Source organism: Leucopleurus acutus (assembly GCF_964270905.1).
Source record: "Leucopleurus acutus genome assembly, chromosome: 11".
Classification (NCBI taxonomy): Eukaryota; Metazoa; Chordata; class Mammalia; order Artiodactyla; family Delphinidae; genus Leucopleurus; species Leucopleurus acutus.
In genome coordinates this window covers 29,497,069-29,524,567 of record NC_139152.1, presented here as the reverse complement: position 1 = coordinate 29,524,567, position 27,499 = coordinate 29,497,069, and the positions used below count along the sequence as shown (strand labels likewise).

The 27,499-nt window shown below is 38.6% G+C and overlaps 1 protein-coding gene and 1 long non-coding RNA gene across 2 annotated transcripts in view; both read left to right on the top strand.

Moving 5' to 3' along the window:
* Nucleotides 1–3,396: 3,396 nt before the first annotated feature.
* Nucleotides 3,397–27,499, top strand: part of LOC309969294 — a 312,522-nt gene continuing 288,419 nt past the window's right edge. The window contains exon 1 of the long non-coding RNA XR_014326622.1: nt 3,397–3,518. This is a non-coding gene — a long non-coding RNA (uncharacterized lncRNA). The remainder of the gene's footprint in view (nt 3,519–27,499) is intronic.
* LOC309968266 (uncharacterized protein) overlaps nt 14,545–27,499 on the top strand; it is a gene marked incomplete at its 5' end in the record, with an annotated part of 47,196 nt that continues 34,241 nt past the window's right edge. Inside the window, 3 exons of the mRNA XM_082849492.1 lie at nt 14,545–14,619; nt 20,208–20,417; nt 22,064–22,163. Coding sequence (XP_082705618.1) covers nt 14,545–14,619; nt 20,208–20,417; nt 22,064–22,163 — 385 coding nt within the window. The remainder of the gene's footprint in view (nt 14,620–20,207; nt 20,418–22,063; nt 22,164–27,499) is intronic.

The following is a 27,499-nucleotide window of genomic DNA, read 5'->3' as shown; positions in this document are numbered from 1 at the left end:
GGCTCAGCTTTGGATTTGGCCCCGCCTCTGCGTGTAGGTCACCTGAGGGCGTCTTTTCTTCACCCAGACAGTACAGGGTTAAAGGAGCAACTGCTTCGGGGGCTCTGGCTCACTCAGGCCGGGGGGAGGGTGAGGTACGGAGTGCGGGGCGAGCCTGCCGCAGCAGAGGCCAGCGTGATGTTGCACCAGCCTGAGGCGCGCCGTGCGTTCTCCCACGGAAGTTGTCCCTGGAATTCGGGACCCTGGCAATGGCGGGCTGCAAAAGCTCCCGGGAGGGGAAGTGTGGACAGTGGCTTGTCCTTTCAGACAGGATTCTTGGTGGCTGCAGCAGCAGCCTTAGCATCTTATGCCTGTTTCTGGGGTCCGCGCTGATAGCCGCGGCTCGCGCCCATCTCTGGAGCTCGTTTCAGCAGTGCTTTATTAATCCCCTCTCCTTGTGCACCCTGAAACAGTGGTGTCTTGCCTCTTAGGCAGATCCAGACATTTTCCTGGACTCCCTCCCAGCTAGCTGTGGCACACTAGCCTCCTTCAGGCTGTGTTCACACAGCCAACCCCAGTCCTCTACCTGGGATCTCACCTCTGAAGCCCGAGCCTCAGCTCCCAGCCCCCACCTGCCCTGGCAGGTGAGCAGAGAAGCCTCTGAGGCTGGTGAGTGCTGGTCAGCACCGATCTGTGCGGGATGCTCTCCGATTTGCCTTTCGCACCCCTGTTGCTGTGCTCTCCTCCATGTCTCCAAAGCTTCCCCCCACCCACTGCTCCCTGTCTCTACCAGTGAAGGGGCTTCATAGTGTTTGGAAACTTTTCCTCCTTCACAGCTCCCTCCCAAAGGTGCAGGTCCCATCCCTATTCTTTTGTCTCTGTGTTTTCTTTTTTCTTTTGCCCTACCCAAGTACGTGGGGAGTTTCTTGCCTTTTGGGAAGTCTGAGGTCTTCTGCCAGTGTTCAGTAGGTGTTCTGTAGTTGTTCCACATGTAGATGTATTTCTGATGTATTTGTGGAGAGGAAGGTGATCTCCACGTCTTACTCCTCTGCCATCTTGAAGGTTCATTCATATTTTAAATACTCTTCATAGCACAATTTTTAAACTTCTATTTCTCTAAACATAATTATTTAATAATTAAGAGGTGTCAAAATATTACAGTTGGTTTTTCTTGTCATTCTGTTTGTTTGTTTGATCCCATATTGTATCTTGGAGATTTTGGGGCAACCTATATTCTGTAGCAGTATACAGTATATATGCACAATGTTTTAAAAATCTGATGTATAAATGTTGAGTTTTACTGTTACCTAGATGGCAGATATGCAAAAAATAAATTCATTAAAATATTTCTAATGTCCTGGTTTTAAAATAGGGAGCACTTTCTCAATGTTCATCTCCTCACATAGTCATAAAGTTTCCTACTTTAACAAAAGTCACTTGGTTCTCTGCGCGCCAATGAACTTGAATGTTAAATTTACAAGTTCATGCTAATGTGTTCTCTGCTAAATTTGGGAAAGTTTCTTTCTGTGTATCCATTGATATTTCACTATTTATCATGGTGGTGTAAATGCTTGGGTTAGCTTGACCTAAAGGCATCCAAATTCATGGAAATGAATGTGGAAATGGGACGATATAATTAAATATCACAATTAATGGGCTTGATGCTCCTATTTCATTCTTCACACAAACATATTAAAAGTAGATTTTTTTTTATTACGTAAGACTTGGTTCTATATATAGTTCAGCCAGAAGTAAAATTATTCCTAAATCACCCTGTCTCTCAACCTAATGCATCAGCTTCAGCCTGTACACATAATGACAGTCAGACCTTGATTGGCTTTTTTCTCTTCCAGCTGGTGGTGTAGACAGCAAACAGGAACCCTGTCTGAGAAGAGTTTGTGTATAGACCCAGAGAAAAATTTTAATATGGCATAACATGATTATGTTATGATCAACCAAATTTATTGATCCAGTCATTTATTTATTTGTTCTTACACAGTCCTGTATTCATCCATCCAGCACATTTCCTGAATACTTACCATGCACCAAATACTGAAACTACAGTAATAAGCAAAACAGACATAGCCCACGTAGTCCCGGATTTCATAATTTGGAAAGCACAGCTGGACTAGAGTTACCCTTAGGAAAAATACGTTCAAATATAATTAATCACACAAATATGTGAAATGAATAATAAACATATGATGCTGTAAAAGCAACGAGACCCAGTATTTTCAGGAGGTCAAAGAAAGGCTTTGTTGTGTCAGTGCCATTTGAACTGAGATGGGAAGGACGCATTAACTAAACAATGGCGGTGATGGGGAAAGTAATCACTAGCTATCTGACCTCAGACAGGTTACTTAACCAGTTTATGCATCAGTTTTCTCATCTATCAAATAACAAGGTTAATAGTACCTACTTTATAGGGTCTGGTGAGGATTTGGTAAGAGTTTAGGACTATGTTCACTACATGGGCTCTATGTAAATATTACATATTGTTGTTACATGGCATTTTTACCCATAGTTTGCTAAGTTAGAAACATGCTGAAGAAAATAAAAATAATTAAATGATACTGAATGTTGATTTCAGATTTATTCAAAGTAAGATGCAAGTGATAAATAAAACTTTCCATACAAAAAGTCACAGTTCAGGTAGGGAGACAACATGGAAAATGTTGAAAGCGATGAAAATGATGATGTGAACTGCTTACAATATATGCATTATGAAATGACACCTAGGAAAACTGGAAATCAATGAAGTTGTGTTAATTGCTGTTTTTTCTGGAAAGGGAAGATGGATGCTTGCAATAAACTTAAATGAAAGATTTTTAAAAATGGTGCCCTGGGAACAGAGAGGCACAAAAGCATGCTCATAATTTTGTGGCTTGGGCTGAAGCATTTCTCAGATGTCCTTGAAAGTTTCCAAAGACAGTCTTTCCTCAGGAAAGTATTTCTCCTGTGAGTAAATAATGTTCTTGCCTAGAAATGAAATGCAGTAATATATTACGTTGCAAGTGAACTGTTAGCAAGACTGGCAGCAGAAGTTCAGAAACAAATGTCGCATTGCAGTCTAGAGTTTGAGGCTCTGTATCTGAACTTCCATAACTTCTAAAGGGATGCCCTTTGTATGAAATCAAAATAGTTCAGAGAAGAATTTTGACTTCTCTTTACTTAACTATTAGAAGGATTTATTTGGAATTATTATTGTGTCATGCATGTTCTGCCTTAAATTTTCTGTGGTTGAGTTGCACAATTGATAAGCTAAGGTTTCTTTTCACCATAAAAAGGCTCCTTTTAAGGAGTCCTATAATAATGACATTTAAAATGCTTGCTTTTGAAGAAAGCTTCATGCTTGGGCTTCCCTGGTGGTGCAGTGGTTGAGAGTCCGCCTGCCAATGCAGGGGACACAGGGTCGTGCCCTGGTCCGGGAAGATCCCACATGCCGTGGAGCAGCTGGGCCCGTGAGCCATGGCTGCTGAGCCTGCGCATCCAGAGCCTGTGCTCCGCAACAGGAGAGGCCACAACAGTGAGAGGCCCACGTACCGAAAAAAAAAAAAAAAAGAAAGAAAGCTTCATGCTTTCCAAAGTGCTTTATAAACGCATTTCTATGAGGCAGGTGGAACATGTCCTGTCAACAGTATTTTACAGAAAAGAAAATGGAGGCTGTAAAGGAAAGCTGCTTGGTCAAGGTCATTCAGTGCGTTAGGCGAGTTTTCATCACAGGAGTACTCACAGTTGAGCAGGGAATCCAGCAGGGAAAGCTTAAGGCTTTAGTCTATCTTTACACAAGTATTTTTGCATAAATGAAAAATTTACCCAAAATGAAGTGCATTAGGTACCTAGCACTGCCTTCTTGTTCCTTAGAGTCTGGTGAGGGATATAGACTGAGCATATTCTATCCCAATGAAGATAACTTAGATTATTCTGAGGATGATCACTTGGGCTTCAGAATCTGAATTCCAGCTTGACCCCTTACATGAAGGAAGTTACTTAATCTTTCAGAGCCTGTTTCTCCATCCCTTAAATGGCAATTTGAATGCTCTCTTATATGTTTATTAACTCATTCACTTAACAAAGCACCTGCTAGATCTCAAGTACTCTGCTAAGAATGGTGAAGCTTTTCTAGGAAGCCAGAAGGCATCCTTCAGTGGATAGCGGAGGTCAAGAGAGGTTAGAGTTAACACTTGAATTTGACAGTGGGAGAAGATGAAAGGTTCACACGGCAAGGAAAAGAGAAAAAGACTATTATACAGGTTAAAGAGCTAGACCTGGAGATATTTGGAGTGACAAAATTTCTGAATTGTGATGTACCATACTTCCTGCCTCAGTTTCCACATCTTGGAAATGGGAATAATGATTAAACATGTTTCACAGTATTCATTTGGTAGAGATTAAATGAGGATTAAATAAGCATGGAAAGTGGCATAGGACAAATTTGATAAATTATTATGTATGAAAGTGTGTATAAATAAAATCAATTGCCATGACCCCTCTTCGTACCGAGTGATCACAGCACGCTTTAATTTTCTAGCTGAGTCTGGATATGGATTCGTAACTTTATTCAAACAGTGTATCAGGCACCACTTAACCTTTGGATTGGCTGGAAATTTTTGCTCCTCTGCTCTAATACAATTTAATTTTAATTTTGTTTTTTAAGGTACATGGGTATAAATAAGAAGAGTGTTAATTTAGAAATGTATTTCAGATTTTAAATTAAAAAATGTAGAAAAACTTTCTTTTACTATTTTTCATTTTACCTTTGGGTGCACGGATCAGCTACTTTTTCTTCTACACCCAGGCAAAAGGGATTCTGAAGAAAACACTTAAAAATTTTGATTTCATATATAAGATAGTGGGAGCCTCGGCCTGCTTGATTTACATTTGTGCTCACCTTCCACTTTATGTGGGAAGGGGCATACGAGTAAAGGAAATTTTTATATGATTTCAAGTTATTTAATTCCTGATATTATATTTAGCCATGATAGAGTGTTATGATTTGCCTACAACATCCATCCTTCCTTTTCTGGTACCTTACCTTGTTCAGAGAGGACTTGTGCCTGTTCTGCTTTGAATTTCTCAACCAGTTCAGCTGCTAAAATCACAGGTGAAGCTTAGTTTCTGCTGATTTAACCCACCCAATCGAGATAGAGTTTCTCATTTTATTCAGCAAATATTTACTATGCCTTAAAAAAAGATTTAAAAAAAAATGCATGGTCTTATTTGCTAATGCTGCTGGGAATTAATTAAGTTTTAGGTTCACAGTAAAATTGAGCACAAGGTACAGAGATTTCCCACACATTCCTCTGGTGGGAATGTAGTAAATTGGTACAGCCACTGTGGAAAACAGTACGGAGGTCCCTCAAAAGCTAAAAATAGAATTACCATATGATCCAGCAATCCCACTCCTGGGCATATATCCAGACAAAACTATAATTCAAAAAGATACATGCACCCCAATGTTCGCAGCATCATAGAGGCGTTATTTACGATTGCCAAGACGTGGAAACAACCTGAGTGTCCATCAACAGATCAATGGATAAAGAAGATTATATATATATATATATATATATAAAATTTAAATTTATATATTTGCATACATATATATATAAATACTACTCAGCCATAAAAAAGAATGAAATTAATTTTGCCATTTGCAGCAACATGGATGGACTTGGAGGGCATTATTCTAAGAGAAACAAGTCAGACAGAGAAAGATAAATACTGTATGATATCGCTTATATGTGGAATCTAAGAAATAAAACAAACTGGTGAATATAACATAAAAGAAGCAGACTCACAGATATAGAGAACAAACTAGTAATTGCCAGTGGGGGAGGGGGGAAAGGCAATTTAAGAGTTGGAATTGGGAAGTGGGAGGTACAAACTATTTGGTGTAAAGTAGGCTCCAGGATGTATTATACAACAGGGGGAATATAGCCAATATTTTGTAATAAATGGAAAGTAGTCTTTAAAATTGTATAAAAATATTTTCTTTTTTAAAAAAGGTACTTCTTAGCTGATAGAAGCTTTAGAAGTCTACAGAGGCAGATAATTTTTAAATTGCAGCATATAACTTCTGGAGCCTGGCTGACATTCTCATAGGAAGCCGCATGAAAATTACTTTCAAAGGCATTCATCACCTTAGCTTGCAGGAGTCTGTTCCTTCAGTGTGTATTAGTCCATGGTGCATCCTTACTTTGACTTATCTGTGAGGTTCACTTCTCGCCCCCAGGAGCAAAGCCTGCAGAGGGGCAACTTGTTTGGCTTGGGAGCCTGCCCAATATGAAAAGTTTGCAGGCAGAATCAGAAAGAACAGCTGCAGGAGGAGAGATGAGGGTTGCCGACAGCTAATGATTCAGAAAGCAATTTGCATGAGAGCCTTCTGCTTAACAGGAGGCAGCATGTGCTGGGCAATGGTTTACCATCCACTGCCAAGCTGGTTTCTACACCCTGAGTCCTCATTCCATCAAAACACGTGTCCTGAGGGAATGCCCAGCCACCAGCTTCCACTTACCTGAGTTAGCATGACCTGCCATCTAGAATTTCAGAGAGCTTTTCATTTATTAACTCACATGAATCTACTTTATCCTGAGGCTCTGGATACTAGTCCCATGCAAACTGACTTAATAACAAACATTTAAGTGCAAATCCAAGGTCATCTAGATAATATTCTTTGACAGCTTATTGCATATGAGGCACTGCACTGTGCACTTTTTATACCATATCGGACTTCATAACAGACCTCTGAAGTGGGTGGTTAAGTTTCCTGCCAAGGGATCCATACACAAGAAACGATAATCAGAAAAGACCAAAGTATTATTTATTACTAGTGAGCTAGCCGCTGTTACTTCATTTTGGAATTCTAATTGAGGCTTTCCTTCTCTCTTTCTCTTGCCCCCAAATCACAGATGACTAGGTCATGGGACAAGCTTAAGCTAACATGCCTTATTCTGTGAATCATAAGCTGAGCTACTGGGACAGAACCATGTGACACGTTTGTCACTTTCAAATGTAATAATTCTACCCATTGCTCCATAGATGTTCTGGTTACTGACCAATAACATTAACAATTCCTCTTCCAAGAATAGGATGGAGGGGAAAGGCACTGGATCTCCTATGCCTCCCAAACATGTGAAGGCCGAAGCATGGTGGGAGGAGAAGCATATCTCTTTGTAATATGTTTTATTCCCTGTTTTATAGATGTGCATATGGAAGATTAGAAAGGCTGAGTAACTTGTCCATGTCATGTAGCCCATGCTTTTAACTTTTTTATTATACCACTTATCCTTCTCACCTATCAATTTGCCTTTTATACTGATGTCCTGAGAAACAGACCACTGTATGGTATAGAAATGAACAACCATAAATAAGCTGGAAATGCATTTCTATTTACATTAACTAAGATAGTCACTTGTTTCTTTTAAGTGAGGTCCTCCACCTTTTTAGGGACCTGAGTAAACTAATGATGTGCTTCCATTGATTAAACAAGAATTCTCCAATATTCCATAGAAGAATCATACATTTCTTTAAGCCCTGTGTATGCTTCTAGGGTTTAGATTCTAAATCGAATAGGTTTCTGTTTTTCATTAAAAAAAAAACGAACACAGGACTTCACTTGTAAATTTATTAACTTTTTTTTTTCTGTCTAGCAACAAGCAGTGACTATTGTTGGGTTGGTGGACATAATAGAGATGGCCATTCAGAAAATCACAAATTTTAGGAACTCTAGCATTCATGTAGCTCAGAACTGTAAGAAGAGACCAGAGGAAGATCAACATGCTTTAAAGTATATTACAAATCAATATTGAAATAGAGCTTAACATATAATTCATCTGGAAAGAAGCTCAGAACATGATTGCCAGTTATTTAATATTCTGGTCAAAGACAATGGAAGCACTATTAAAGTATGGCATTTTGACTGCCATTAGAAAGGTCAGGTTTCAAACAGCAGTGCACTAGTTGTGCTCAAAATGACTAAAGAATGATGAATAATTAAGTGAAGAGGAAATGGGAGACCTGCATTCTAATCTTGTTTTGGCCACTGATGGGAATCATGTGGACTTTAAGCCCATCACACAATCATTTACCACCTTGGTTTTCTCACCTGTAAAATGAGGGAGTGACTATAGTTCTTTAATAATCCTTGATGATCTTTAGCGCTATGATTCTAGAAGCATCTTGATTTAATACAGTTTGAGGATTTATGTCTAAACTCTAGCAAGCAGAAAAATGTTCTTTTATTTCTAAAATGGACTTGACATTGTGTTAACAGAGCAAATGAAATCTTTTGAAGATTGTTCAAAGAATCACCAACTTAAAATTCATCTCCATTGTTGGTTTTTATTGTCTGTTTAACTCTTACTAGATCTATAATAGTTTTATTTATTTTCCTTTGCACCTGGACTGGCAGCCTGTGTGGTTGGAGAAACACATCACCACTTATTTTAGATACTTTGTTATCAGAGCCAACTCTGTAATCTTTGCTCTGCCCGTGAATTATTTATTTAATTTGATATGTTTTTTCCTGGATTCATAGAATTTCCTTTTGTCATGATGCTTCTTTCCATTTATGGGACTGTAAATACAGCTGACTAAACCTCTCTATAGTGGCCGAATACATATCAGGTCTTTTGTGTGAAGGATGCTAGCTAATCTTCCCGTTCATAGGCTGACTACATTTTTATTCATTTGCTTTTTTTCTACTCACCCCTGACAGTAGTATCTGTGGAATAAATAAAATAATGATACCTACTACTTATTTAACTCGGATCAGAAAACTTGACCTTTTCCTAATTTTTTACATTTGCTAACTTTGTGGCAATATGCACCCCTATTTTTCTCTGAATCTCAGTTCACCCTCTACATGGGAATAATTATGCCTACCATACAACGTGGTGATCATAAAAGAAATTCTACCCATCTACTACCATATTGGGGAAAAATATTTGGATTGACTTTGACCAGACTTGGAGGCACATGTTTGCAGTGGCCTGTTTGAAAATACTGACTACATGGGGTACAGTGGGATACTCTGAAGGCACCTTACAGAGGTAGATAATATCTCTCCCAGGGCATCAGCGCTAAAAGTGAGAAGCATTTTGATTTCTCATCAAGAAATGTTCTATGATGTTAATGGTTCTTAACTTTTGGTGATCCATTGAAATCTCCTGGGGAGCTTTTAATAATCTTAAAGCCCAGCCTGTAATTTATACCAATTAAATATGAATTTCTGGGGGTTGGACTGAGGCATTGGTATATTTTAAGGTTTGCAGAATGTAATGGTTAATTTTAAGTGTCAACTCTCAACTATATCCTGAGATACACAGATATTTTGCTAAACATTATTTCTGGGTGGGTCTGTGAGGGTGTTCCCAGATGAGATTAGCATTTGAATTGGTAGATGGAGTAAAGCAGATTTCCCTCTCCAGTGTAGGTGAGCCTCATCCAATCTCTTGAGGGCCCCAAAAGAATAAAAAGTCAGAGGAAAGGAGAATTTGCTCTCTCTGCCTGAGTGTTTGATCTGATCCCCTGCCCTCTGACTGTGGCTTACGTCAGTTCTGAAAACTATACCCCTGGATTTCCTAGTTTCCAGCTTATATTTAATATGTTAAAGCAATTACATATATTACATTATATTTATTATATATCTCCTATTGGTTCTGTTTCTCTGGAGTACCCTGACTAATATGGTGCTTCCAATACACTGTAAATATTGAGAACTACTATATATGTTAAAATACTATGGCTAAGGTATTACAAAAGTGGATGCCCTGACAGTGCAGTTCTGCTTCTTAAATGGGCGACTCAATGAGGATAAGTAGCAATGTAAATTATTTTTTTCATTTTAAATGGTGGCCAGTCATATATATATATAAACACTTTGGGAGGCTATAAGACACTAATTAAAAGAACTTATAGGATATAAGCACTAAAACCACATCGACTCGCCACTCAGTAGAAGGAATTCTAGGCCCCAGATATAGAAACCTCCATACCTGAATCATTGGAAAAGATGTAGAAAAGACTCTAAAACGATTGAAATTTTCAGAGATCCCTTGTGACCCTTTTGGAGGTCATGATATCAGGACTCACTGTCCCCTGAGTCTTGTTTTGTAATACAGAGAGGGACCCACAGTTACATAGTAAATTGACACCTGAGACTTGTTATTTTTTCAGCTAGAAGTGGAAAGGAGAAATATCTTTCACTGAAGCAGAGAGTAGAGGTATAAGTGGGGAAGACAAGGTAAAGAAAGAGAAAAGAAAAGAATCCATTTAGAGAAGACTTGCTCTTGGGGCAAGCCCTGGACATATAGTCATTTATATATCCTATTTCAGGATACATTGCATGCTTTACTGTAAGTAAGCATTTAATGATTTGTCTTCCACATACTTTGCTTCATTAAAGAGATTCACTTCTGCTGGCATTTTGTTTCATGGGATCCCAGGCCCTTAGCATAGTCCCTTAGTAAAGTATCTGTGGAATGAATCAGTCAATATGTCCTCAAACTCAGTACCCTTCTCAAATCAGTTACCTGCTTTATACCATAACTGAGATTATATTATCATAGTGTTAGGACTCAAAGGGAAATATGATCTCGATTTTAGAAGTTGACGTCATCTGTTTTATCACCTCATCCAATGTAAGAATTCATGCTATAAAAGTACTGGTAATCTGGCCTCTGTTTGAGCACTCCTCGTATCTTGAATGCTCTACTTGGTGAGTTAAGTCATCCAGCATACGAACAGCTATAATTTCTACAAAGTACTTCCTTATAGTTGCCTTCCTGAAGCATGTCACCCATTGGTCTTAGCTTGACCTGATGGAACTACAGAGAAAAATATTTGAGTTTCAAATACCCATGTTTGCACTTCACATCTTTGTAGTCCATTATCACACAACTGAAGTCTACTTTTCTTCAGGAAAACATCTAATGTTTTTTCCTAAAAATCCTGTGAAAGTATGTCTAGGCCCTTCCCCATCTTGTTTATTGATGTTTGTACTTGCTTTTGTTTTCTAAAATACTCCCAAAAAGGCAATGCTCAGAACTGGATCTAGTGCTTCTGACATGGTCCTTTCGAGACAGAATGAGACAACATATGCAAAAAAGGAAATCTATATTTCTATTAAGTATAATTGTCTAATTCTTATATCATAAAATCTGCATGTGTTTGTTTCCAAAATAAAAATACAGAATAGTATAAATATACAATATTTTATATAATAGAATATAGATATAGAGTAGTATGGAAAAAAACCCCTGAAGTCATTCAAAATAACCCATTACCCAAAGAAAAGTACTTTCAGATCCATTCATCTCTGCTTTTTATCTCCCTATATTGTGTGTATGTTCATTTGTGTGAACATCACACAAACATACTAATATATACACATAGTTTAACATAAATAAAAACATAATGTTTTAAACCCGTTTTAAAATTTAATGTAAGCATTGGACATTATTACATAGTTATAAATTTAATTCTGCATCAAAGTTTGCAAACTCTTGGCTGGCTAGTTAAATTCAGCCCGTAGACATTTTATTTCCCACCCCCCAGTCCCACCCCCGGGCCTGCACAACATCTGAAAAGCCTAGGCATGTTGCAGCTTCTCCTGAAAAGTGGACAGTCTGGTGATACTTGGTGTGCAGCCTTACCTGGATGTGGGGGAAGTTGAAGCGCAGGTACATCTGATGCCCTGGGAGGTGTTCTCCAACGAGAGCTTCATCGTCAGCGTTTCCTGTTTGATGCAAACAGCCTGCAAGGACAGCCCCTCCTGGGTGAATTTGTGTTCCCGGAACATGATCATTTTAATAGCTGTAGCTCTAGGCAGTGGTTGTATACCACCATTCATTTCATAAATCCCCTTTCGGTAGACCTTAATGTTGGTTCCTTGTTTCTCCTATTATAAATAGTGTTGCAGCAAATATCTTTTTCACCCAGTTGCTTGATAGTCTTATGATGAGCTCCCAGACTAGATGTGGAATTGTGTGGCCAAAGTAGACTTCGAGGTCTCAGAACTTGTTTTAGTCTTTTACACATCATGAGAACCACAAAAACAGCCTTTATTTTTCACTTGCACTTTGTTAAGCAAACACGTGACCACTCTATATATAAAAACAATTTTAAAAAAGAGTTGTTCAAAAATACATAGTAATTAAATTAATATTTTATGGTAGAAAAATTATAAAATACAGAAAAATGTAAAGGAAAAATATAAATACACTTGCAGAACTCTGAGATAAATATTATCTTTTCCATTTTTGCATTTTCCCACTTATATATGCATATGTATTTATATAAACATATATTTACATATATTTTATACATACATTATTTAATTAGGATAAGATATACTGTTTATATAATTTTTATTTCTAGTACCTTTTCACCTAATGTTATCATGACAATTTCCCACATGATCTAATATTCCTCATTTAGAAAATTTAAAAATTATTTAATATTTCAACATATGATATCACTTATTTAAACAATACCCTATTGTTGGAAACAAATTATTTCCAAGTTCTTCTTTTTTACAAATAGTATTCCAGTTAATGCCATGGTACCTAGATTTCTGTGAAATCCTTAGAATAAATTTCTACACATGTACTCACTAGGTCAAATATCCAACTCGTGCAGACAATTTTTAAAAAATCTATATTCAGACCTTTACATTCACAACTATATTAAGTATATTGATTTCATTTGTTTTGCTCTTTTGTTTTCACCCTGTTGATAGATAGGTAGGCAGATAGAGAGAGAGATAGGCATTTCTTTTAATTTAATACGTCTCTCATTGATCTTGTTGCCTCATGTCTCTGCCTCTTCTAAATATTTTTGCACAGTTTTGGCGTTAACTGGGTGTTTTGCCAAAAAGTCAGTTCAGTGTTCCTCAGATAGTTGTTCAATACTGCCCACCTCTTCAGGTGCTGAAAAAGGAAATTCTAATGATTTGTTAACACTTGTTAATATAGATAAGATTAAGGCCCCAATTTTCTTATGAAAGCTTACTACTTGGGGCTGGTTTCACAGAAATATCATAACATTATATGCAGTCAAGTTGCACTGATATTCCATATGAGGAAACAAAATCTGTGAAAGGATTTAAATATGAAAATAATTATGTAAATGATAAGTATTATTTATTATTAAGTATAATTAGTAGTTGTCAAGCAGATCCTTTTCTCCCAAAGAGCCACAAATCTTTCAAAATGAATGCTTGCAATTAATAATATTTAGATAGGGGAAAAATGAGTTTTTCTCAGCTTTTCCATCATAGCCTAGATACTGCCAGGCAAACAACTTGATAGAATCAGTGGAAGCTTAAACAGGTGATAATCTCCTCTTGCTCTCCAATTTATCACTAAATGGCTTTTCTGTGGATTGCAATCATTGAAAGGTTGTAATTGTAGCCTTCTGCTATATTTACCATTAGGAAATTTCTTTTTACATGGAGCGTGCTGTTCTAATAAGCAGTGGGTTTTTCACAAACTGGTTTATCATTCACAATGATTAGGTTCCCCCTTATTTGAACTGGTGCATAAAATGCCACTTATGTTTTTTTTTAATTTAATTTTATTTATTATTTTATGCAGCAGGTTCTCATTAGTTATCCATTTTATACATATTAGTGTATATATGTCAATCCCAATCTCCCAATTCATCCCACCACCACCCTCCCCTCGCCACTTTCCCCCCTTGGTGTCCATACATTTGTTCTCTACATCTGTGTTCTCTACATCATGTTTTTAAATGATTTTTTCTCTCTGCCTTTCCTGTTAGTGTAACCGGAGGTGGGGTCTAGCTGCTCGCCGCTCAAAAGCAAGTAAAGAGGCAAGGTTGGTGGAAAGGAAAGTTTACTTTGTTTTGGGTGCCAGCGACCAGGGAGTGTGGGAGGGAGGACGCCTGTCCGAAGGCCAACTCCCCGCACCCACCCAATGAGGGGGCAAGAGCTTTTATAGACGGAGGGAAGGGGGCTACACGCAGAAACAGCACAGTCAGCTCTGACCGTCATCTTGAAATTGGTCATCGGTGGTCTGACCAGTGTCATCTTGATTGTTTTAAGTATAGTTAGTCTTCAGTTCCAGGGTCGGTTCGTTCTCATTTCTTTGAGGCCAGTTCTCAGAATTGTGAATTGTGGCAGCTTATGTCATGCCTACAGTCTGGTCATCATGTACTTAACTTCTTCACCTAGTGGGGTTTCACACAGCTCACAGGATATGGCTCAGAATATTATCTATAGCCATTGAGGAGGAACTAAAGGTCCTTAACTTTGCTTACTGATAAATTATTATTGTTTTGTCCTGTTTGACTGCTTTTATTTTTTGCTTCTGCATTTTCTCACTTCTCTGATTAAACTTAACTTTGGGCTAAAGTTTTTCCACAGACAAAAAGCAGGCAGAGGACATGGTTAGGGGAAAGGATCATAGGGTCCTGCTCTGTCTCATTAGGAGTCTCATTTAGGTGCATAGTTAATGTCTGCATCGCTTGGCCTCTGCTAGAAGAGGAGTGAGGTGCACAGGACGCCCACGGCCTGCTCAGAAAGCCTACAAACATTGGAAAGGGATGGCGGTATCTGCCACACTGTCAACCTGTTCTACTCGGTGTGCTACTGCTGTTATAGCACATGCTGAGCTGTCAGTAAAAATCAGTCAAAGCATTCTGTGTAGCGTAGGGAGGTGTGGGAAAAGGGGTCATTCCAGTTGCATAAAGATGATGCATCTGGTTGGCAAGAGGGCCCATATTCATGTTTAATCATGTATGGAGCCTCTGTCCTCCTTCCTGGTCCCCGTTACTCATCTGTTCAGGTCTCCCTGCCTCCCTGACCGCCTCCCCCATCTTCCCAGCTGCTCATCTCTGTACTTGATTCAGAGTATCTATGAGTCGGCCCTGAGCTGCAGGGCCCGATCTCTGCAAAAATGGATTGGTCTGTCGTGAGCCGCACAAAACAAAACGAAAATCAGGAAACGAGTGAAAGCATCTGTGAGCTAAAGTGGAATAATTATACCTCGGTACCCTGTTTATAAAGATATATAGCAGACTTCCTGCCATATTATCACCCAGTAAGTGTACTTTTTTTTTTTTCCTTTTAGTGAAGAGAGAATGCTTTTATGTCAATCTATTCATGCTTAAGACTCACAGTGCCTATTGTCTATAACTGTGAGATACAACTCGGGAAGGATATAGATGGAGTATTTGGCTTCAATAAAGTGGGTGGAGCAGGAAATGGGCCCTATACCTGGCCCTGTTTACAACGAGTGACTTGTTAAAAATGAGCATCTATACCAGGAAAAATTAATCAGCATATGTAACCATAAGGAAGGTGGAAAGTGCTGATCACATACATTGCTCAGGTGCTGTCAGAGAGATTCCGGGGCTGATGGAGGCTATACAAGCCCTAGCATCAGATGGGAACAACTCTCTCCCCCACAAGCTAGCCCGCTTTCCCCCTTCCTAAAGGCAGGCCCTTACAAATGTGGTGTCTGGGGTGGTCCTCTAATTTTCCCTAATCTGTGTGTGGCTGTGGAATGAGATAGAGCTAACGTGCAAACAAAGGGTAGTGAAAATGACATGAGCTCTGGAGTGAGACAGAACTGCATCCAGATCCCATCCCTATCATGGATATAGTTACGTAAATTGAACAAGTTCCTTAAATTCTCTGAACTGCAGTTGCCTTGTCTGTGAGGTAGAAATCAGGTCAGTCTTTACTGGGTTATTGTATGCATTATAAATAATATATATAAAAGGCCTAGCACGGCACTGACATAAAACAGACACTTAAAGTGGTAACTGTTACTATAACTCAGGAAAACTACTCTGCCCAACATAGGCAGTTCTAAAGTGAAACAATATATAATAAAATCTTATTCAGAAGAACTTACAAGTAGGCAGTGGATTCGGTAGCTATATCCTATGGCTAGGTCTCAGTGCATCAATTCATATCCAAGGGGATTCTCAACATGTAGTAGATGCAACGTATTTCCAATTAATATCATCATAAGAACTAAACCTCTGTATTTCTTTGGTTTCTAAGAAATTTTCAACCTTAATAATATGTTAGAGTACTTCTGGGTTTAGCTCTTACTAAATTATAAATGCTATCATTTTATACCTAAGATGCATGGTTCACTCAGTGCAGGTGGGGGAAAACTGAATGTTTTAGACTGGCTAACTCTGGCTTGCTGAAATTCTGGTACACGGGCTAAGTGGTGAAGTCAGTAAAGCTGATGAGGTTTCATTTCTAAATGTACTAGGACTAGGTCAAGATGCTAGTTTCCAACTGCATATATCCTTTCTGATGATGATCTTTTTTTTTTTTTTTTTTTGCTTGAGTGTAAAGATATTCTTTTCTCTGTATTTTTGAGAAAATATTAGCTTGGCTGTCCCAAGCTAACATACGACGTTATGTTAGCTAAAAACTATGACGTTATGAAAGAGTGACTTCAGTGACTCAGTGCTTCCCACTTGGTAATTTCTCTCACCCTCAGGAGTAGCCTCAAATGCTAGCTCCCATCAATTACTGGACGCCCCATATTTTCCCAGCATCATTATAATCACTCCTATCAGTTCAGCACCTGTAATGAGCCAGGCTGCTTATCCATTTACAACCTTCACTGCTTTATATATATTAGCTCAGTTTGCTACCTCTTGTCCCCCTCAAGCCAATATCAAATGTTTATTAATTAGGTAAAAATGGTATTAACCGCTTACATCAGGAAGGGCAAAAGGGTATCATCTTGAGCGCCCATTTTGAATGAGTGGTAATGGTTGGCAGAAGCACTGAATTAAGAAACAAATTTAAGCTCTGTCCAGCCTTAGGGGGGAAGAATGCCATGATTGATTAGCAATATCTGCCTTGGTTAAAAGAAAAAAGAATAGAAATAGGTTGAGTGACTTGCAGGACGGAAAGGATGGGGATTCTTGGGCTCAATTTCCTTGCTGTTTATAAGCTTCTTAGAGACACACGTAATGTTTCAACTTTCCATCATGTTGCCACAGTGTTCATTTCCAAATCATTTATTTCTTCACTCCTCCATTTATTCCTGCTGAGTTCTCCTGGACTCAGAAACTTCACACACTCTATTCCCTTATGTTGAGCCTCACATACTTCCAAGTGGCTTCCAAGTGGCCTCCAAGGGTGACCTTGTCCTGTTTATCCCGAGAAATTCCCCCAGGTTAATATGTGTCGCAACGTCTTTCTCTTTTATACTATAGAACTTGTATGAATTTGTAATTATTTGTTAGAATGTTTTCTTGTGAATTTACTGTTTCCCTCACTGAACTCTAAATTCCATGAGCCCAAGAACCGCATCTCTCTTTTTGACAAGCCACCTTATTTATACCCGGCACACACATCTGGGAAAGAGTAGACATTTAATAAATATTTGTTGAAACAGCAAATCCACTAAACTTTGGAGATTCAAACTTAATAAAACATGGATCCTGGCTTCACAGAACTCATATTGTAGTGAAGCAGAAAGTTGATTAAGTAAATGATTATGAGGCAATGTGATAAAAGAAACATAGACGTAAGGAAATATCACTGCCTGCCTGGATCAGGGGGCAGGTGTTGGGGACGCATTCTAAAAGTGATGTCAAGATTGAAGAGTAAGGAGTAAAAATGGACCTTTTAAGAAAAATCAAGCGCTGCAACTTGTGCGATTTGAATTTGATATGTTCCACCATTAAAGTTTTTTTTTAAATCAAGCAGGATATATTAACATGCATCTGTAGTATTGCCCTAAAAGCATTTTAAAAGAAATATGGATGTCTTACCTACAGAGGCACACAATTAGGCTTTTCCCTCAAGGTATTCTTAGTGTTAACCCTTTATATTGCTTTTTACTTGATGTACCCACTAATTGTTCTGATCCAGTGACCTTGATGAAATTTTTGGTCATTTGCAAAAGTGTCAGTGGGGATTATGTGAGCACAAGTCTTTCAGAATTTTAAGTAGAAAATGGCTCAAGCATCTCCTACAGTTAGGGTACATGTGGGTACAGTAGAATAATTTAGAGAAGTGAAATTGGGTTTGTCTCTTTAGGTTTAAATATATGACTTGGGGATAATAAAGGAAAATCATTACTAGCACAACAAGGGATATTTAAAATAAAAGATGGTTTTAGGTACACCACTAACTTTCTTACAGCGTCAATGATAAATTGTTAGGTATTATATTGATGGTAGCAGGCGGTAACATGTCCCTTTGTAGTTGACAGCTTTTTTTAAAGCTTATTTTTATTTTTTTAACATCTTTATTGGAGTATAATTGCTTTACAATGGTGTGTTAGTTTCTGCTTTATAACAGAGTGAATCAGCTATATACATACATATATCCCCATATCTCCTCCCTCTTGCGTCTTCCTCCCACCCACCCTCCCTATCCCACCCTCCCTATCCCACCCCTGTAAGTGGTCACAAAGCACTGAGCTGATCTCCCTGTGCTATGCAGCTGCTTCCCACTAGCTAGCTATTTTACATTTGGTAGTGTATATATGTCCATGCCACTCTCTCACTGCGTCCCAGCTTACCCTTCCCCCTCCCCGTGTCCTCAAGTCCATTCTCTACATCTGCGTCTTTATTCCTGTCCTGCCCCTAGGTTCTTCAGAGCCTTTTTTTTTTTTTTAGATTCCATATATATGTGTTAGCATACAGTATTTGTTTTTCTCTTTCTGACTTACTTCACTCTGTATGACAGACTCTAGGTCCATCCACCTCACTACAAATAACGCAATTTCATTTCTTTTTATGGCTGAGTAATATTCCTTTGCATATATGTGCCACATCTTTATCCATTCATCCGTCGATGGACACTTAGGTTGCTAGTTGAAGCTTTTTTGTACAAATAAGCTGGAGGGGTTTTTTTTTGGCTCGATTATATATTTATTCTTTTATAAGGCAGAGAGGAAGAAAGGGAGGGATAGACTAAGAAAGTATGGAGCAAAACATTTCCTTAAATCACATTTAAAATAAGGTAGAGTGTAGTAAAATACAGGAAGGTAGACTGAAAGGCAACAGTAAATTTTTTTTAAAGAACTTTTATAATTATATTACATCACTTGACAGAGCTGTAGTGCTTTGTGTAGGCCTTTAAAACTTCCCCCAAACATGTTCATTCACCTTGATTCAGTCATGTGCACAGAAGTTCCTTGTTGGGTTGGTAAAGCAGAATCATATCCAGGCTCTAGCTAGATCCAAACACTATTGCAGTTCTGTACAAACCTGTGTGGTATGTACAGATAGAAACAATAATATGTAAACCTGTTCCCCTTTGGTACATTGATCATTTCCTAAACTTATTTCACCTGTACCCACCACCCCTCCCCCCCACACACACACAAAGCACTAATACCCCTGTAAGATACATTAGATGTGTTGATTTGGATAACTAGAATTTGATGGACAGAATTCCTCCAGCAAGAGGGAGTTTTAGGTAGAATGGAAGAGAAACTCATGGAAACGCTTGAATGGTCCTTTCCTTGATTCCACAAAATGAGCAAGACTGATCGAGTCCCTTTAATATGCAGCATCCATATTGCATTTGTTCTTACATTTTATGCTGTAATTAAATAGAGTAAAAGTTATTGAGTGACTGGTAAGTTTATTGGGTAGCTGAGTTGATAATTGTATTTTATTTTTGTGCATTGGAAGTCTATGTACATTTATATTGTAGGAATATGGCAATGCTCCAAGAAAAATGAGAAATTCACTGGTAATTTCCCACCCAAAGAGAGCCATTGTTAACGTTTTAATATTATACTCTTTGTGTCAGTTTGTTTTTTAGTCAAAAATGGCATCTTATTGCTTGAATTTGCATTTCACCAATTATGTGATAAAAACTCCTTTTTAGGGCTTCCCTGGTGGCGCAGTGGTTGAGAGTCTGCCTGCCGATGCAGGGGACGCGGATTCGTGCCCCGGTCCGGGAAGATCCCACATGCCGCGGAGCGGCTGGGCCCGCGAGCCATGGCCGCTGAGCCTGCGCGTCCGGAGCCTGTGCTCCGCAACGGGAGAGGCCACAACAGTGAGAGGCCCGTGTACCACAAAAAAAAAAAAAACAACTCCGTTTTAATTTAATTTTTTTCTTGAGGTAACATTGGTTACCGCCTCTCAGCTCGAAATTCACTCTTTTGTTACTTGCTCTGTGAAAAGTGCTATGGGTCCTTTAAATAGTTTTTCCTTGGCCAGCTCGTGTGATGTTAGGCTTTCCTAATTGATGGCACCTGTGGAAGGTGTTGCTTCGTGATGCCCCGGTGCTTGCTGGGAAGGCTCTTGGTGGCGTCTTCAGCACCCGCTCACTCCTGCAGCTCCGAAGGCGTCGTCAGCCCTGCTCCCGGGGCTCACAACTTCTCGGTAGTCGGCTTCAGCAGTGCGCAGAGAGAGCAGTGGACGACAGCTTCCGTCAGCATCTTCTATCAAGCAGTTTTGGAGTAGCGCCTCAGGTGAGAAATCTCCCCGTGCATAGTTTTACTGGAACCCTAGAATGTGGATTTCCAGCAACTTACAGAGGGCATATTTCCAGAAAGTTCCACCATGAGACACCACAGCAGCTTCTTTACCATCCAGTGAGCCACAGTCATGCTCTTTTCAACCGGGTCTGGACCTCAGTCCTGTGGGCAGGGAGGAGGAGGTCTTCTTTTCAACTGGAGGGTTAGCGGCTCTCCTTATTTCTGCTAACTGTGTGTTTTGGCGTTCTCTTTACTTGTCGCTGGCCATTCCTTCCTTACTCTAATCCTCTTTCATAATTAATAGATTTTTCATTACACTTTCCATGCTCAAATTACTGTTTGTTTTTCTTCTGGTTGGACCCAGAATAATAACTAAATAATCTAATATTAGTGTGTTATTGTTTTATTTTAAAACCCATTTTTCACATTTTTTTGTTTCTACATCATTATTTTAATGGTTTCATAGTAGTCCATGTAGTAGTAAATACTTCATGCCTATTGTTATACAGTTTATAATATATGTTTTCATTTTCACAATTGTAGACAATGCTTTAGTGAACATCTTGGTACACATCCTTTGCTCCTATCCATAATGATTTTCATTAATTCTCAGTCATTTGGACATTTTAGTCAGAGGCAAATGATGAACACACCACGTAAAGTGCTTTATATATATCCAGGGGAATACTGAACATATTATTTAGTGCCATAGCAAAACGTCAGAAAAAAGTGAGGAAATCATGATTTTTATTGTCTTCTGCCAGACTCTCATAGCAAGAATCTGAAAAATCTCTGGTGAAACACAACTGAAACTAGATTTGAGATTGAGCCTTTAAATCCCAGTTATCACCAATCACTTCTGGCTGCTTCTGATTAAACACTTTCTTTGTGTTTACGATTGGGGAATCCACCTCATGAAAAGAATGGCAAATGGGAAAGAAGTAAATGATTCAGAATATCTTGGTCGTTCTGGGAGAGAGTGCTCTGACAAAGCAAACGGTTTACCTGAATGTCTTAAGCAAACTGAGCTTGGCTGATTTCCTGTGCTTACAGAAAAGAACCGCTGTAGCTTCAGCTGGAAACCCTAAGCCAGTGGCTCAGTAGTTGTTTTTTTGACGTGCCTGCATCACAGGTATAAACAATCTGCGATGTTGAGCTAAACGTACCTAAACTGCTGAGGATCTTTCAGGTTAATTTAAACCAACAGGGAATGATCCTGACTGGCAACAATAAAAGATTCTCTCCCAGCAGGAAGTGCATGGGGGCATCCCTTCTAGATCAGACATGCTTCAGAGACAGCTTCTGGAAGCGGTCGTCTTAATTGAATGTTTGTGTCTGAATGTTTGTTGCTCACAGATGTTTCTCACCAATACTGTTGAGCCTTTTGGTGGTTTCTAAAAGAGGCTATGTTAATCTCAGAACAAGGAGATACAACATATATGACGTGTAATCACACTATAATGATAAAAATAGACACATGCCATCATTGTTGTCATGGGCATTATCAACAACACAACACAATCACTGTAACTTATTGGGCACCTGTTATGTAGACAACGTGTCTCTTGTCCATGGATTAGTGTAGTTAATCCTCACAAAGCTCTTAAGAAGTAAGTACCAATAATATCCCCATTTTACAGATGAAGACACTGAGGAAGAGAAAAGTTAAGAATTTGCCTATGATCAGTTATCCATCTGTTCAGCCAGTGCACAAATTACACTGCCCAACTCCAAGATCAGGTGAGTACAATGGCCTGAGCACCATGCTTTACTGCTTCCCACATATTTAGGAGCTAAAAGAAATCAAGTAGTGGACCTTAAAGAAAATCTTCCTCTACCTTCGTTCAACTCTTTTCGCTTTCATTGTGGTGGAGTCTGTGAGAGACTTAATGTATCATGTAGAATTATCAAGTTAAATGACTGCATTTTTCCCCTTAATTGACCATTTTGAATTCAATTGCTTGGATTTATCAGATTTTTTGTAATGCAGTGTGGTCTACAATAGCTATTACCAGCCTCTTTCCCACCATCACTACACCTGAAAAATAAAATTCACACATATGACATTCTATCATGTGCTTATCCAGAATTAATGCACAAAGCTGCATAAGTAAAAATCTGTGGTTTATGCACAGTTTCTTCCAGGCCAGCTGCTGTGTCTCCCAGTCACCCTAGGGTCTGCAGTTAAGGACCTGCAAGTCTAGAGAAACTGAGAGAGACGTACGTGTTGGCTTGGCCAATAGATCTTGAGCACCTATAAAGTGCAAGGAGCTGGATCACTGTGGTGGACTTGTCGGGGATTTAAAAATAATAAGACAGCCTAGGAGACAGGCTTTGACACCACTGACAAAAATACACTTCAATTACCAGGCAGTGAGAAAAGGAGGGACGTGGGTAGAGGAACATGTCAGCAGGGTGTGCTGCGTGTGGCCCATCTTCAAGTCTCAGTTGAATCCTACTGTTCAAATGTGGGCCACTTGTGGGAAATTCTGTACCATGAGGGTTTTGCTTGATGTTTAAAAAGTCTTACAAAAAGATGAATAGGAGACATAGCAGGTGGCAAATCAGAAAGTTGTGTCTTGTAAACAGGGGGAGGTCAATTCAACCTCCAAATCACAAAATATATCAATATCCCATAATAGAGAATCACTATCAGGGAACTTGCTGTTTGTTTATTAGTGGCAGCATGGCATAAAATCAGGATAATTCAGCATTTAAAATCCCTACTTTGTTTGAATTTATAACTAGTATAAATACTTCTAAGATTATATACATTTAAATTTTTTCTGCAACAAGTTAGACAGGATCACAAATTCACATGATGCTCAAAAGAACACTCAGAAATATTTAATGAAAACCTTCATTCTAGTGATGAGGAAACTAGCTCAAATAAGAAGCAAAAAACCATACTCAAGCAAACAAATCTGTAAAAGAGTTGTAATCAGAAATATCCAGTTGTCCTACCTCCTAATTTTGTGATCCATCTGCTTCACCATCAGTCAAAAAATCTGATTCTTCGAAGAAAGAACTTCGGCTTGGCTTTAGAGAGTAAGATTAAAAAAAAAGAAAAAACCAAACACTTAGGCAAAGGAACAAACAGCCAAAATTAAGTAAATGTGGGATTTTTTTTAAACCAGCGTTGTCTGCATTGTTATTTTGGGCTCAGAGCGATAGCTTGATGCCAAATTTAAATGGAAAGCATTATCTACTCCATATTTATAAATCTTTAGATTCTGCATGTGTCATGAAAAATGTAAGTAAATTTTATAATAGTAAGGTGTGTGGGATTAATTTGTATTCTATGTTGAAAAGCTCCAGGATAGGCAATTAATTCATGAAACACCAGCGATTTCTGCCTTAAGGGCTACATTGCTAGATAAAATTACAGACCTCAAATCTTATTATTACACTGGTATCTATTTTTTGTGTGGTCTAGGGAATATATCATCTTAAATTGAATATTTACCTAATCAGTAGGCTAAGGGTATCTTCTGGGTTCTGCCCCCTTCGACTCTAGAACACATTGTCTAGTTGTGAATATTAATATGCTGCTTATATAGGTAGGTACTACTGCTTACTGTTTTCACTTCATGGCACACTTATTAAATGATACTTGTATGCTATACTAGAATAAACTAGAGGGGATCTAAATGGAGCTTGATAAAAATTGTATAGCCTTTATATTAAACAATGATAAAGTAAAACAACTAATATAAATAAAAATTTAAAATAACAAGCCATAATAAAGTATAAAGTATTGGGAAAGATATCAAATACTTAATTTACATAATTTTCAAGTAATGCTTTTCAGGATTTTTACTGAGAAACTTGTAGTTGCTTCCACAAACATAAGTGTTTTTTGGTTTTTTTGTTTTGTTTACCAGGTCTTACTCTTGAAGTTGTGACTGTAATTCTAATCAGTGTTTTAATAACATCTCTCTATTTTTGATCGTCACATTAGACAAGAAAATTTTAATCATTTTTATGATCAAAAATTTTCAAGCCAGCGTTTTTCAAAGAATCTAGTTTCTTCTTTCTTTGGCACACAAAAACTCATTGCAGTATCATCTGATGATGTGTATGAGACTGATTTCGTTCCAAGTTGGTGGTTGCTTTTGTAAGGTATGTCCCAATAATGATGGTAGAAGGCACAGACTGTGGTAGAGCCTTCACATCCACTAGGCGGTCATATCGTCTTTACATGAAGACAGAGATGGGTGGGTAACCACCTAAACTCACGCTGACAAGGTCTCCTGGGACTCCCGCCCCTGACCTGCTGTATCTTTGCTCTGGATCATTAGTTCTTGTAGCAATCCTAGCAATCTCTTGTTCACCATGAGCATTGGCATACTCGCCGCTGGCTGTTGCACAAGTTGATGCCCGCTGGTTGAATGGCAAGAGAACTTTGATGGACCCATGGGTGTGGCGTTTCTCACTGTGTCTGCCATCCGAGACCACTTTTGACCTTTTGTCTGACACTCTCTCTCTCTCGGGTAACCTTCCTGGGAGACCCTAGAGAGGCTATTTGTGGCTGAATGTGAATAGTTGCAGGGTTCTGGGTAACCCAGGCTGTACCAGGCAGCCCCAAGGGTTGAGGGGATCATTATCTCATGTCCCACTTACAAACATTAGATTCAGAACTGTATACCTAAGCAGACTGCTTGGTACCCTCTGATTCAGGTATGTGACTTAAAACAGCCTTGAAGAACTTTGAAAGTCATATAAAAAATGGCAAACTTCTCTATTTTACCCTTTCTTTACCTAGACTAAACCTGCAGCCTCACAGGAGCTGAGAACATATTTATTCTTTATCTTTTACTTAAGACACTCAGCAGGAAGGTAACACACTTTGAATGAAAAAGGACAATTCAAGTTAGGTTGGTGCTTTGCCTAAGCCAGAAAGGTTTAGGGAGAGAAATTGAGGATGAAGAACAAAAGAGACAAGCTTTTTTCTTTTCTTTTTTATAACCTCTCATGGTTTGACTTAATTCTATTATTTGAGTGATTTTGAATTGATTTGGACACACCCACATTTAAATGTAAGTTCCAAAATGCATTCTAAAGTCAAATGGAAAGTAATTTGTGTGGTCTTGTTATGAAAATAATTGTTTTATTCTCTGTATACTCCAGTCTCTTCACTCATTTATTCATACTTGTATTCATCTATTTACACATCATTCATATATTCACAAAATATTTGTTACTGTGGATACTATACCTGGTATTGATCTAGGTGCTGAGCTGGAAAGGTGAAAAAGTCATTATCATTACCTTGGAGGGTCTCCCAGTCTTGAGGGGAGTCATAGAGGTTAACACATAATTATTGTACAGTTGGACAAGTATCATTATAGTCTTATGAACAGAATATCAGGAGAAAAATATTTTATTTAGCCTTATCATGTATTTGAGTATTCACCTGCCCAAGATGGGAATCTATCTAATAGAGTTTGTGCTTTTAAGGACATAATCCAACATGATATTTTTTATTTGCTGAGATCTTTTCTCCATGAAATGAATTAGGAGCCCAGGCTTCTTCTGTGTCCTGACTCTATTTCCTAGGGCCTCAAAGCCTTTGGAATGTAGTTGGAAGACAGAGGAGAAAAGGGTGTAGAGGCTCTGCTCTTAATCACTCCATCCCAGAAGTGACATTCATTACCTTTGCTCACATTCCATTGACAGGGTATACATGCAGGAGGTGCTGGGTCCTGCAGCCCTGGCAAGTTAACGTCTAGCAATAGTTTTACACAGACGAAGGCTAGGAGCTCTTTGCTGAATTGCTCACATTCTCTGGACAAAAGTAAGGAAGTCTGTGGCTGTTTATCCCCTTCTCAAATATATGCTTCATTTTTTTCCATCCCTCTAACTCTAATCATGGGCAGCAATATTTCTTCAATATTTTATCCACTCACACTGTCCAGGGAGGTTTCTTCGGCACAACAAGCAAGGCACACTGGGTTTATTTTTATAGCACATTTCCCACAGTCATATCAGATGAAATGCATTACATCTCACCAGGTGACTGCTGAATAATCTCACAACTGTGGCTTCCATGTGAAAGGCAGAGATGATTAGCTTCCAAGGTGTTTGTGGGCCAGAATTGCTCTGCTTCCCTTAACTAGGTAGGTTAGTACCTGTTCGAGTTCTTTGAGCTTTGTATACTGTTCCCTTGATTCACAGGAAGAAATCATAGACTTAATAGTCTGGTTGTGAGGATTAAATGAGATATTTTATATAAATTGCTAAGCATGTTTAGGCACATATAGAAAGCAATCCATAATTGAGGCTCTTGTCATTGCTAATTAAGGATAGGCTATTAAGCGAAAATGGAAGTGTCCTTTTTGTGGAGGAGGATGATATACTGAAACATTTAAACGTATTATTTCCTGTAACTAATTTCTAATGAGATTTCAATGTGTGCTTGCTGTCTGATTCCCCAAGAGAATGGATTTTCTCCCTCACTTTATCACATAGATATTGCCTGAATAAGGTCCTAATACCTGTAACTGAATTCACTTTTAGGGTTGCACTATCCTTTAAGAGGCAGCAAAATATATTAATAAAGAGTGTTAGTTCTAAACTCAGATTTCAAGTTCTAGCTGGGTTACTTATCAGCTGTGTGACCTTGATCAACCTGTTTCTGAATCTGTGAATGTTAGCCAGTGATATTCCTTTCTAGGGACATTATGCTGGAATGAGATGATTTATATAAAACACTTAGCAGAGAAGATGGCATAGAGCAAGTACCTAATACATGTTACTTTAATCATGATGATTACACAGAATATTGGGATTGGGGTCAGATGACCTGAGTTTATATCTGTGTTCTGTTGCTTTTAATCTTACTGAGCCCCGGTCTCCTCATCCATAAAATTGGGCTAATAATATTCTCTTCACACAGTTGTTATGGTGATTTTAACGTATGTGAAAGTTCATAGAATATTGCCTAGAACCTGTAAAATATTAAATACGTGTTAAAATTATTTTCTTTTATTTGCGGTATCTGTGGCCCTAGGCAAGTTGATCTGCCTCTCATATTGGTTATGCCTCCTACTTGGCCTGTTATAGTTAACATCAAA